Source organism: Choristoneura fumiferana, chromosome 8, assembly GCF_025370935.1.
Source record: "Choristoneura fumiferana chromosome 8, NRCan_CFum_1, whole genome shotgun sequence".
In the NCBI taxonomy this organism is placed as follows: Eukaryota; Metazoa; Arthropoda; class Insecta; order Lepidoptera; family Tortricidae; genus Choristoneura; species Choristoneura fumiferana.
The window spans coordinates 6,759,686-6,773,750 of record NC_133479.1 but is presented as its reverse complement, the minus strand read 5'-3'; the positions used below and the strand labels follow the sequence as shown (position 1 = coordinate 6,773,750).

Below are 14,065 nucleotides of genomic sequence, written 5' to 3'. Positions count from 1 at the left end.
GTGTTTTAGAAAGTACTGTTTGTAATGACCATAAACAATTAAACAACTAACCATGCTGAGATCACGTAATGTAAGAGTAATTACGTCTTAATGAAGAAGTGCCAAGACAATAATACTATTATATATTTTTTGTTAGTTGGCCCAGAAAGGGTAAAGAAGTCTTTACCGGATTTCCTTTCGAAAACTACATAGTACCTATAGAATTTTTTTACATCAACATTTTGTGAAAAAATAAAATTATTTATTAACAAAACAGATCAAAATTTGTCAGAAATCGATAGATTGGGACTGATTGATTTCAATGGCTTTCATTTATTTACAATAGAGCACGTTACATATTAGTAAACTTTGCCATAAACAAAAACTAAAGAAACGTGTTTTTTAAACGATCAAAAATGACTAAAACGAAAAGTAGATACTTCCGTTATTTTTAAAATGGAACCGTCAGCCAATGCCAAAAGACAAATTTACAAATAAATTTATAAACTTAATAGATTTTTTGCAATTTACGAATAACGATATGCATTCAGTGCACGCAATAAATGTTTATTTCCACTTTGAATACATAGCATGACAAAGTACCTAAGTATATCAATTCGCTATCTTTCTTTAAATTATGTCGATCGCGTATCATGATAAATATTTGTTTACCTTTCAAGAATATCTAAATATATAAGCTGTTAATAATTAGGTAATACTTAATTTGTTTTTTTTTTCTCTTCTTAATTCTAACAAGATTATAAAAATTAGGTTTAACTTTATCTTGCGTTTCTAGAATCACCACACAACTAATAGATAACTCACGATTTCCAAAGAAAACTGTTTATAAATCTATTTTATAGTTTGCACTTCGAATTTAAACGTCGGTTCGGTTACGCCACCTTCACACCTCAAGTAATTGTGGTTAGTTGGAAATTCGATGCTAAACAGTGCAATAATTCTAAACACTGCAAATATTGCGAAGGATTTACAACTTTTTTGTTAAAAACAAAAGAGTGCTGTCACGCAATGTCTTAAACTAATGTTTTCAACAAAATGCGTTTCGACAATTAAGTAGTCTGAAACCAACTGAGTAAGATGCAATGATTAATTTTGGCCGCTAGGTTGTATTATTGTCTCATTGTTAAAGATTAGTAACTATGCATAGATAAAGCAAACGATATTTCGCAGTAGGTAATGAAGAATTTAACCGGTATTAATAATGTACCTACCTATATATTTTTTATAATTAAAGGAGAGTGAGATAATTGGCCTATATGACCTATAGTGACAAGCGATAATGTCACTGGATAGCTTATTCTAAGTTTTAAAACTTTTACTATAGCAGGTAGTCCCAAATCTTTGTGTGAGAAATGTTATCGCTGCATAAAAGTAGGTTTTTTAGATGCAAAGTTTCTGTTTGTCGATGATTTTGTTTTTTATGCGTTATGTTTACAGTAGCAAACACATTACAGAACATTTTTTATTACAGAACTATAATAGATCTATGATAGACAGGGATGGTTCTGTTATAATTCCTGGATAGTTTACAGTTTCAGAAAAAAAAAATTCGTCCATATTCAACAGTTACTCGTAAGAATTAAATCATTTGGCAAAAATAATTTTGGCGAAAAGCCATGATTCCGTAGTTTTATCATATCCTCATCGCGTCTTAAGCAAACATCGCAGCACACGCTAATCCTTCACTAAACCGACCGAACCAAAACGACGGTGCAATACTAATTAGTTAACATCACACCATCAACCAAAGAAAGTAACGCTTCTAGCAATTAAGAATGTTAATTGGCGTCTAAATTTCATTTGCGATTAATATGGATATGGAGCGTTTTGCAGGCTCATTTTATCGCTCGGATTCTCCCCAAGAAAGTGAACTGATGTTCCAGCCGGCTGCGTGCGTTCCTCTGTTGCCCAACACTTGCACGCGTAGTGCTAGCCTCTCATTAAACTAATGCTAGGAGATTAGCTAACCATTAAGAAAACGAAAGATACAAAATATTAAGTATAAACCTGCCGACGTTTAGCTGGAATGACATTGAGGTTCTGTATTTCATAATGCATTTTATGCAATTACCAGCGACCAAGTTCATGAAAAGTCTAATGGTGTCCGATACACAGTCAGTATTTTAACATTGAACTTTTGTCCGAAAGAACAAGTTTGAGATGGTAAAAATATCTATTAATGGATGATTTGACGCCATAAAAAAATATTACCAAACGTAATTATCTAACAGAGAGGATAATTTTACAAAGTCGTTTTGCACTTAACACGACTTTGTTGTTACGCCAGAAAAAATACACGGAGTCATCAAAACAGCGAACACGCATCAAACTACTTAACTTTTTATCTCGACACCTTGGATCGGGGCTCGGAGTAAAATTGAATCGTGGGACCGAATCTAAAGGCACACAAAACGCTGAAGCTGAACCTGTTGAGGCTGCAGTTTGGTTTAGGTGAATTGATTTCAAAAGGGCAGTCAGTGTTCCATGGGGGTCTTGTTATTTTGGTTTAAAATTTGGATCCGAACAATAAAAATGGTGACGCAACTCTCGAATCACACGCGCTTGTCATTCGTCACGAATTGCTGCTGGCGTGTGGACACCTAATTATCTTGTCATTGACTTTTGCTAATCCACTGCTTATTGTTCTGTCGTGCTGAGAGCTAGACTAAATTACAAATCACCTGTAGATTGCCAGTTCGTTATTCTTCTCAAAATGGGCAGTTTCAATTCAATCGCTTTTCAAACCAATCGTATTCCTCTTTTGTCACAGGTTTTATCGTCGCCGACTATGTATATTTTTGACGTTTTGGCCAATTTTCGTTATATTAGCTCTTCGTTTGGTCATGCATGGAACCGTTTTGTACCTATCAAACTTTTAAAGCGACCACACATAGTTTCACCATTGTTACAAATTATTACAAAGTTAAATGCATGAAGCCTTTGTCTAATAAATTTATTATCTTTTCAAATCAATCAGTTTCCTGCATTACATATTCAATTATTTGCATAGTTATTTTTTGCAATTGTTTGTGATCCTGGCCATCGAGAAATTACAAAATACGTTACATTTTAAATTTCTCAATTCTTTTCCAAATTTTTAAAGCCAGTTTAAATTGTGTTGATAAAACCTGTGTAGGTGCATTAATCATATTCAATGTCGTTTAAAAAATCAATCTATTACCGGTGATTGACCTTGTCACGACGTGTTTTTATTGACACGATTGTTTGACCCAGATGCCATACGCGATAGCACCTCATGACAGGATATTCAGGATAACGGAACTGTCTCCGGATACGAATAGGTACCTTATTAAAACTATCGATCACAATTCTAGCAAAGTTAGGTACCTACTACGTTCTCTAGGCCAAAGAGAATGAATATTTTCAAGTTCTTGCGTTATTGTTCAGCAACGGTATGTTAATTACCATCAAACCACAGAGTGCTATTTCGCAATATCCCATGCAAAGTGCTTCCATTGTCATGGGACTAGCAGATGCGCTAATTTGACAAAATCCACCACATTTCGGCTTATATAATTTAATAAAGGCGAGTATTTCGCAGTTTGTACCTAGTTGCCCATTGTGGATAATTGATGCTTCGCGGCCGCTGCCCACTGCCCGTTGGTCGCCATCACCGGCGCTGATGCGTCAGTCCTGCGCCACCAACATTCGCGCACTGCCGCACGCACCCACGCGCTAAATAAAACAAATTTAAATTCCAAATTCGAATTCCGTACGTAAACAAAAGTCAAAATAGTGATGTGATTTGTTTCTGTTTATATCGATTCATCGGCTGCGATGCTGGAATACTGATTGTGTTCCATGTGACCTGTGACGGATCACAGCAGTGAAAAATTAATTGAGTGCGATATCCATTAGTAAAGCTGGAGCGAAACGGTGTTTACATGCATTACAGAAAGCGGCCTTACAGGTTAGAAAAGTGTTTTGCAAGAATAGAATGTGCTGTAAAAGGTTTTGCTGTTTGTAATTAAAAATGTTATGTACCGAAAACATTCCGTTGTACCTAGTTACCACAATATAATCAACCCGATTGGTTGTTTTCAATTGAACGACTTTGTGGTGATCTCGAATGACTCAATTACATAGAAGTTTTTTAGAGAAAGTAAACAGATAAAGCAAACGAACGTAATGATGATGCTGTACTTACTACTAAATTGGAGCAATAGTTATAACTAAGTATACCGTAATAATATAGGTAGTTACAGTACTGCTTGTAAATAAAAGAATTATTATTCTCCTTGTCTATATAGCATTAATCACATGACATTGTGTAAATTAAACGAAAGGCAACCTCACATAACAGACCTAGTTACAAACTATTTAAAACATCCTTGTGAATTGACCTTACAAAATGTTTTATCATGTTTTCAATAGAATTTTATATTACACACATTTCGCATAAAATTTTAAGTAGGTAGCCATTTCAGTGACATGCTAGCATTACCTAACAGCTAAATAAGCGTAATTTTGTTTCACGTTTCATCCTCGAGATAATAAGTAAATTAACATGTAGTATCGACTTTACGGTACTGGATGCCGCGTTTTTAAGAGTATCTAGAAAAATAAAAATATTTATTGTCTCTGGTCACTCTTTACCATAAACAGCTCCCTTCTATTATGTCACTTTTGATTTTGCGCGAACGGATGTCGCGGCAGCTCCCGATATTTTTTTTGTAATAACAATGGATAAACAGCAAAAAATAACAAAATACGAACGCAAGATAGAAAAGTTAAGAAAGAAAATAAGAAAGAATGCAGGACGTCGGTCTAGATCACGGACGCGCTCAAGATCGCCGCTGCAGACACGTGCCGGGCCCTCTGCGCCCAGGCGGATCGTTACAGAATACGACAAAGGTAAGAATTCTGAGTTCAAGGTTTTTTTGAAAATAAAAACACGTCATCATTACGTGAGCTGAGGATAAGGACAGTTCCATGTACACTTTCCATGTCCACTTTCCATGTACATACGAGATATGTTTAAACATGAAGACCGGATTGACACGAGATGTCCTTCTTGGTATTTTTAAAAGGCAAAGTGCGAGACACATAGCCCATCTGACTGCTCCCCTAGTCAGGTACATGCCTAAAATAGTGAACCGGAAATGACATAACCTAAAACAACACGTGCGTGACACGAAGTTTTTTTCTTTTTGGTTGTTATAAAAATCGTTTATTTGGCTTGTAGGCCCTGAGGACGGTACAATCCATGAAGACGACGCAGCACGCGAGGATGACACAGGCCCAGAAGACAACGACGACGACGACGTGCCCTCGGACGCAGCTCCTGATACCGAGGCAGACACTGAAGGGCACATCCAACCACAACCGAACCCATTGCTGCTAGCACTGGGGCTAGATGAGGTAACCCCAAATAGATGGGGACCAAACATTTTAGCCGAATTGGCATCTAAATGGTCAGAAACCCTCAAAAATGGCATTAGAAAAGAGGAAAAAGAACTCATGCTCAAGGCATACCTAGTGCCAGAAAACTGCCAGCTCCTGTCACCTCCATTATTAAATGGAGAGGTAAACGCAGCTATCAATGAAGCCTGCAAAAATCGTGACAAAACTTTAGCTAACAAACAAAAGGAACTCGGATTAGCCTTGACAGCGCTTGGACTGGCCATTACAGAATTACTTAAGGAATCTCCAGACAACATCAAGATAATGAAACTTCTTAGCGACACTGGCCGCATATTAACTGACTTACACCATGGAGAAAATATCACAAGGAAAGTGTTAATAGCACCATTACTTGACAAAAATTTTTCAAAAATGACTGAAGAAGTGACAAGAGATGAGTTTCTGTTTGGTACAAACTTGTCAGACCGAATAAAAGACAAAATCACAATAGAAAAGTCCAGCCAGCAAATCAAACGACCCCAACCAATACCTACAAAGCCAGCACCCCGACAGGGAAACTGGAATGGTCCGCCTCGTGCATATACACAGTCGAAGATGATGGGTCGAGGCGGACTACGACGTCCAGCTCCACCATCATCCCAACAGAAGAAGCCTGCACAGCCCTCAGCACGACGTCCACAGGCACACCGTCCGGAGAGGAGCTACCAGCGTGCTCGGGGTCGGCGATAAATAACTTACAGGTACATGCAGGAAACCTCACACACTACATTAGGTGTTGGAGTATCCTAACTAAAGACCATCATATTTTACAATGGATACAGGGTTATGAAATTCCCTTTCATAAAATACCCACACAGACTACGCTACCAAATATACCTGACCTGAATGATAAAAACTTACAGGAAGCCATATCTAACCTCTTATTTTTAGGTGCAATACAACCATGTAACGACACACCTGGGCAGTACTTATCCCATATATTTCTGGTTCCCAAGCCAAATGGAAAATTTCGTTTTATATTAAATTTAAAACCCTTAAATAAATTTGTGTATACAACACACTTTAAAATGGAGGATATTCGAACCTCTATCAGACTTATTGACAAAAATCATTACATGACAACAATAGACTTAAAAGAGGCCTACCTCTTGGTCCCTATTGCAGATCACCATAGAAAATATTTAAGATTTAGATTTGATAAATTGTATGAATTTAAAGCATTGCCCTATGGCCTTTGTACGGCTCCTAACACTTTTACAAAACTTTTAAAACCAGTAATTACCTACTTTCGTAAATTAGGATATATTGTTGTAAATTACCTTGATGACATACAATGTATAGCTGCTTCATATGCAGAATGTAAAGCTAACACAGCACATATAATTCAAGTCCTCAAATGCTTAGGTTTCATAATAAATTATGATAAAAGTAAAATGCAACCTTCAAGGCAATGTACATTTTTAGGTTTTTTAATTAATTCACAAAGCTTAACACTGCACTTACCAGTTGAAAAACAATTAAGAATTAGAGATCTAATTGACAATATTTCATCAAAAAAATCTTTAAAAATTAGGGATTGTGCTCAAATACTTGGAACATTAACTGCAGCTTGCCCGGCTGTGTCCTATGGCTGGCTGTATACAAAGCTGCTGGAAAGAGACAAATACCTAGCATTATTAGATTCTGATGACAACTATAATGCAACAATGAATTTGTCTCCAGACTCTAGATTAGATTTACAATGGTGGTATAGAAACATACAGCATAAATACCAATCATTTGAACTCCAAGACTATGTATTGGAAATATTCACTGATGCATCCCTTTTAAAATGGGGAGCACATTGTAACGGGGAAACAATAGGTGGTTTTTGGAGTGAATCTGAAAAGAAAAACCACATTAATTCACTAGAATTAATGGCAGCTTATTTTGGACTACTTTCATTAGCAAAAAACAAATCAGACTGCCATATTCTAATGCGTATTGATAATACAACTGCCATAGCATGTATAAATAAAATGGGCAGTGTTCAGTATGAACACTTCAATCAAATAACCAGAAAGATATGGCAATGGTGTGAGCAGAAAAACATCTGGCTGTATGCATCATACATACGGTCTGAGGAGAATACTGAAGCCGATAGGGAATCCAGAAATAATAATATAGATACTGAGTGGGAATTAGCCAGTTATGCATTTAATAAAATAACTAAGACTTTGGGTAAACCCAACATAGACTTGTTTGCCAACAGAACCAATGCAAAATGTGACAAATATATATCATGGAAAAAAGACCCTTTGGCATATAAGATAGATGCATTCACAGACAACTGGTCCAAACATTTCTTCTACGCTTTCCCTCCCTTTTGCATGATCACTAAATTCTTTCAAAAATTGAAAACTGACAAGGCAAAAGGCATTTTAGTTTTCCCTATGTGGCATTCCCAGGCTTGGTATCCTCTAATAAATAAACATTTAGTGTCCGAACTGATTATATTTAAGCCAAACAATAACTTGCTTTTATCTCCACTTAGAACACAACATCATCTGAGCCACCGGCTTACCCTGGCTGCAGGCATCTTCTGCGGCAAGCATTCCAGCAAAGAGGTTTGCCAGAGAACTCATTAGAAGTAATGCTGTCATCCTTGGCACAAGGTACTATGAAACAATATAATACTACTTATAAAAAATGGTGGATATTTTGTCATCAACACAATATTGATAAGTTTCTAGCTACAACACCTCATGTGATGTCATTCCTATCTCAAGAATTCAACTCTGGCGCCTGTTACGCCACATTAAACTCTGATCGTTCTGCCCTCTCCTTGCTTATAGACTCTAAAATTGGGACTGATATGTGCATAAAGAGGTTCCTGAAGGGTGCATACCGGCTAAGACCATCTCTACCCAAATATACACACACATGGGACCCGGATATTGTGCTTGGTTTCTTAAACAAACTAGATACATCTGTTCTTAGTTTAGATAATCTGTCTCGTAAGCTTGTCACATTACTTTCCCTCTCTACTGCACATCGTGTGCAAACGATCTCATCTATTAAAGTGAATGACATTCATATTAACAATGACAATGTTACCATATTAATAACAGATATAATTAAGACATCAGTTTCTACTAGAAAAACATGTACATTATACTTACCTTACTTTGAAAATCCACAATTATGTCCAGCAAAAACTCTAATTGCATACCTAGATAAGACAAAGTTGTTAAGGAATCAGGAAAACTATCTTATTTTGACATCTAAGCGGCCTTATAAAAAGGCATCTTCACAAACAGTGAGTCGCTGGATCAAGGAAGTATTAAAGCTTAGCGGCATTGATACTTCCTTGTTCTCGTCACATAGTACCAGACATGCAGCTACGTCCAAAGCAAATAATAGAGGAGTTTCTTTAGATATTATTAAAAAGACAGCAGGATGGTCATCAAGATCTCTTGTTTTTGCAAAGCATTACAATTTACCAGTTACACCTATGGTAGACACTACATTTGCTAATTCTGTCTTAAGCTGCTCTAATAATTAATAATAATAAAAAAAAAAAAAAAAAATAATAATAATAAATAAGACAATTATGATTGTAGTTGAGTTTGGGAACTTTTGTACCTTATAGGTGTGTAGGTAGTATAAGTTGTATTAAAATAATTAAGAACCTACAACCTCAGATTATTAATTAAAAAACATGGGCATGTGTTCAGTATTTTAGGTTTAACAAGGATATAGAGTAAACCCTGGCAGTTTCCTGCAGAGTATACTCTATAGGCCTACATTTTCTATTTTTTGTCCCAACTGGGAAAGTTGATTAAGTACCAATAACTATTATTGATCTCAATTAAATTTAAGGAAAAGACTGTTTTGTTTATTATAAAAACTTTATTTGTGTAAAATAAAAACCTATTAAATAATATACAGTTTTAATTATAAATGGGTCTCCCCCATAGATATTTGCCAACACTAGCTCTAAATATCTACATGTTAATTTACTTATTATCTCGAGGATGAAACGTGAAACAAAATTAATAAATCAGACGAACTTACCCTAAGTGATGTCTGATGATAATTTTGTGAACGTTTCATCCGAAGAGATAATAACCCTCCCATTTAAACAATCTTACCCCTCCACTTGTATTCCTTCTAGTATTGGCAAAAACAATACCACTCCTTGCAGTCGGGTAAAAAGGGTGTGTAGTAGGTATATGCCTGTGTCGTTCCCAGAGATATATAGCTACACACACCCATAATATACATACATGCATACACATGTAGGTATTCTAGCTTACATGCTAAGTTTAGAATCTGGATAGATACTAATCTAGATAGTATCTATCTAGATTCTAGACTTAATAGCTCTAAAAAAGTGACATAATAGAAGGGAGCTGTTTATGGTAAAGAGTGACCAGAGACAATAAATATTTTTATTTTTCTAGATACTCTTAAAAACGCGGCATCCAGTACCGTAAAGTCGATACTACATGTTAATTTACTTATTATCTCTTCGGATGAAACGTTCACAAAATTATCATCAGACATCACTTAGGGTAAGTTCGTCTGATTTATTAATTATCTCCGATTGTTTAGATACCGGTGTTATTTTATTGTCACAGCACTACCGTGTAACAGATGACAGTCGCAATGTTGTTAGCCTGTATGCCAGTACGTTGTATTTTATTGTGTCCAGCTTGAATCTATTGTGTTTTTAATCTATGGTAAGTACGAGTAGGTATGCGGTTTTTTTGTTCCGGTGGTTTAGACTAAAAGAAGAAAATGGGTCACTGGCAAATTTATATAAAATAAACATTATAATTATCACGTAGCTGTGACCTGAGGCTAGTGTTTCTGACGCTCACGATCGCAATAATATGACAGTTTTTGTATGCGAAATCTGTGCCCTTAGTGTAGTGTAAGTCTCGATCGCGTTCGCGTTAAAATCTCAATTTTTATGGAAACACGAACATCGCAAACGTTCCGCTAGAGGCGCTGTTCGTGTTTGCATACAAATTGAGATTTTAACGCTAACGCGATCGAGACGTATTTTGTAACCGAAAAATACACTAAGGGCACTGTCTTTATTGCGGTCGCGAGCGTCAGCGTCAGAAACGTTAGCAATAGACAGCCTCTGATCATAATCATCATATTAACCATGAATATAATTCTTAAGTATAATATTTAACACAATTCTTGAGGTAAGTACACAGTGTGTCACGCAACGTATGTAATGTAGTGGTAGCGAAGTGTTTTCAAAGATAAGAACATAATGTTGCTAAAGTGTTAAAATATTGGGTGTTAGATCGATTAAAACGTTGCTTAATTGTTTTTTATATCTTAATATTTTGTTAAATAATGTGTGAAAGAATTTTATGCTGCATTTATTTTACTATCAAAGGGCCTAAGTTCACACGTTACAAAATGTAGCGAACCAAATATCAAAATTGAACATGGAATAATTTCATCGGTATACTTAATTATCCATAACAAACATTAACCTAGATGTTCTTTCGTTCTTTATTCATGCTAAATAAATACTTAAGTGACATTAAGTACACGTCGGAAGTTGTGAAATGCAACTAACAACTCTTTCGCAGTACTACCTACTTGATGGCCCGCAAGTTGTGTAAACAATAAGTAGTTTTCTACATCAAATGCTAATAGTTTTTTTTTAATGTTGTTATATTTTTGCTACTGTATTGACCATTGTCGGTCGGTGCATTTTGAAATACAAGATTGTTTCATTACGGCGGTGGAAATAAAGCTAAACACTTACCTGGGTCAATCAACTTTTTGTGATACGTTTTGTTACAAAATGTTTGCAATTTATACCATTTATTAGCACGCTTAGGAGATGAGCTATGAAGGAATTGCTTTAAAACTGTCACAACTCCTAACTTTTAGTAGATTTGTACAGGAGACGTTACCATGGCAACAAGCTACACTAAAAAGTTTATTGACGCACCTAATAAACTGTCTTATTTTTTTAATATGGCTCTGTCCATCGGAGGGAAATTTTACCAGTGTCTAGTGGGTTTTGCCGTTGTAATGTAAAAAAATCTAGAAAACGTTACGTAATAAAACAATGCCTCTCCTTGCAGTCGGGTAATAAAAAGTAGGTAATGATGGATGAACGATGACCAACCATCATTTAATGTTAAATTTATACTCTAATTATACGACACAAAGGGCAGTAAAGCAATAACTATAAAGAAATAAACAATATAAAAGTATGAATGGCTTTAAAAAATATATCGCCAACAAGATTTGACCAAATAAGTTAAATATATTGAATAATTTATTCGGTGGTGGTGATAGATGGGTTTGTGTGATTTGTGTGTGTTTTTACATTGTGGAGGTGGAGGAACTGCATGAACACGCATATCTTGCATAAATTTAGCTATCATAAGATCGCGGGTGAGCAAATAAATTCTTTCAGTTCATTCAACTAAGTTAAATAAATCTTCTAAAACAAGTGCTTACCATAAGCTTTGCTTAGTTTGGGACTAGGTCAATTGGTGTAAATTGTCCCATGATGTTTTTTTTTTATTTAGGTATATTATTTATTATTAAGCCCTCTTGTTCTGAGAGGAGGCCTGTGCCCAGCAGTGGGACGTATATAGGCTGGGATGATGATGATTTATTATTAAAACATGATAGGTACCCAAATCACAAAGATAGTCAAAGGTTGTTGATAGTTAAAATTAGAAAAGTTCAGAACCTCCTTCGTTTTCAATTCAAAGTCCAATATCAGAGTATAATACTACTTAACCGACTTTACTATCACTTAATTCAAAATTGTCGCAATTAAATGAGCTAGTCCGAATCGATTCTTCCGGTAAACTTATAATAACCCTATTTTACATCGGGAATTAAAATTAGAAATGCTCCACGGCTGATCCCTTTAGAAATCTTCAGGGAAGTCACTTATCCAGATTGTGAATGCCAATTGAGCCTCGTTAAGTAGTTTCATTCAAGGTCAAAAACCATGCAACAACTGCCAAGTTTGCCTTAAACGATCGCAGTTACTTGACTGAAACTTTTACAAGTAGATAAATACTGGTAGTAATATAATAATAGATTAGCAACACACACGCGATTATATTAATTGATATAATTGCATTATATCAGTTAGATATATCTTTAGTGATAATTAATTGTTTAATTCTGAAAAAGAAGCGCATTTAACCACTAAGTAATCCACTTCCTTACAAATTATTATAAATGAGAAAATAACATGTCTGTTCGAGCTTAAGCCGCTGAACCAATTTAATAGATGAAATTGGGCATGGAGATGTTTGAAACCCTGGCAAGGGCATAGGATAGGTTTTATCCCGGAAAATTGGTTTCCGCAGTATCGACAAATGCGTTCTTGGCAGATGAAATTGGGAACATAGCCTAGTTATTAAAATATGACTAAGTTCTAGGAAAGTTTCTACTTTTGTTTTAGATGGATTACTGTTAGTGACTAACAAATTAAGATTATTAAATAAATATATACCTATAATAAATATTGGCGGTAATTTTACCGACCGATCTAGCCCAGAACTATACTTGGTTCGGATAGGTATTTAACTAAATTTAAACAAACTTCAGCTGCCAGATTTGGTACATTCAAGGATTTAAAATATTTTACTTATCTATCATTGTAATACTAACTAGACTAGTGTATTTCAATACAGAAATATAAATGTTTAGATAGTTAAATGAGGGAATTTCAATATTTAAGACACCAATTGACGTTGTTTTGTTTACATTTATTTCAATACCTATCCGAAACAAGTATAGGCAAAGCTTGTCCTTTGAATGAGAGACAACGGTTAAAATAAATACTCTGTTACAGATAGGTAAATGTAAATATTATGCTTAAATACATATTACATCCATGACTCGCGTACCATCATATTCATCACACAAATGCTTATTGCTTATTCCTACCGGAATTTGAACCCGGGAGCTCTAGCTTCATATTCAAGGTTGCTAACCACAAGGCTATCTGGTGGTCAATAAAAACAAAATACAACCGAATTGACCTCCCCGTTTTTTAAAGTCGATTAAAAAGGCGAGAGACGTTACATTTTACTGAACAATTTTATTATTGAAGACAATAACTACTGCTCCCATCATATTGCCCATGTTTTGTATCCATCCGGTTCGTTTATAAACAACACAAGAACTTTACCACGTTCGTGTGACAATATTTCGGACTCTTGGAGACATCGGTGCACAGGTATAGCCCATATTAGGCGCGGTTATTGTTTTAGTTGTGATACGCTATCCGCGACAGAAACCGCACATCTCCACGCTTTCTCTAATCGAGGGTTCACGTTGTTTTAAGGCCATAGCTGAACACAGGCAGCCTAGCAATGAACGAACATTCCTCCATATTTGTACTAAGTATGCTTTCTTACGTCCCTCGCTGCCAATTGGGTAGTTTCTTGAGTAAAAAATATTCTATTTAGTCTGACAGTTACATAATGTATCAGATAATATTGGACACGACATATGGACACGATTTTTTTCTTTAGTCAATCAAGTATCAATTTGACGGCCGGATGGCCAAGTGGTTAGAGAACCTGACTACGAAGCTTGAGGTCCTGGGTTCGATTCCCGGCCGGGGCAGATATTTGTATGAATAATACGAATGTTTGTTCTCGGGTCTTGGATGCTTAATATG

The 14,065-nt window shown here is 35.6% G+C and overlaps 2 protein-coding genes across 2 annotated transcripts in view; both read left to right on the top strand.

Annotated features, from left to right (window-relative positions):
• nuf (rab11 family-interacting protein nuf) overlaps positions 1-14,065 on the top strand; it is a gene marked incomplete in the record, with an annotated part of 53,313 nt that overhangs the window by 14,512 nt on the left and 24,736 nt on the right.
• LOC141430227 (uncharacterized) lies at positions 3,974-9,930 on the top strand. Its single transcript, XM_074090822.1, has 4 exons — positions 3,974-4,875; positions 5,207-6,125; positions 7,919-8,039; positions 9,831-9,930. Exons 1-2 carry the CDS (start codon positions 4,704-4,706, stop codon positions 6,112-6,114), a joined length of 1,080 nt encoding a protein of 359 aa, XP_073946923.1. The 5' UTR covers positions 3,974-4,703; the 3' UTR covers positions 6,115-6,125; positions 7,919-8,039; positions 9,831-9,930.

Excerpts from the sequence above, each read along its gene's own strand:
- LOC141430227 (XM_074090822.1), top strand. The coding sequence starts at position 4,704 with ATGGATAAACAGCAAAAAATAACAAAATACGAACGCAAGATAGAAAAG. Across the intron at positions 4,876-5,206 it reads CGTTACAGAATACGACAAAG|GCCCTGAGGACGGTACAATC; the intron begins GTAAGAATTCTG and ends TTTGGCTTGTAG.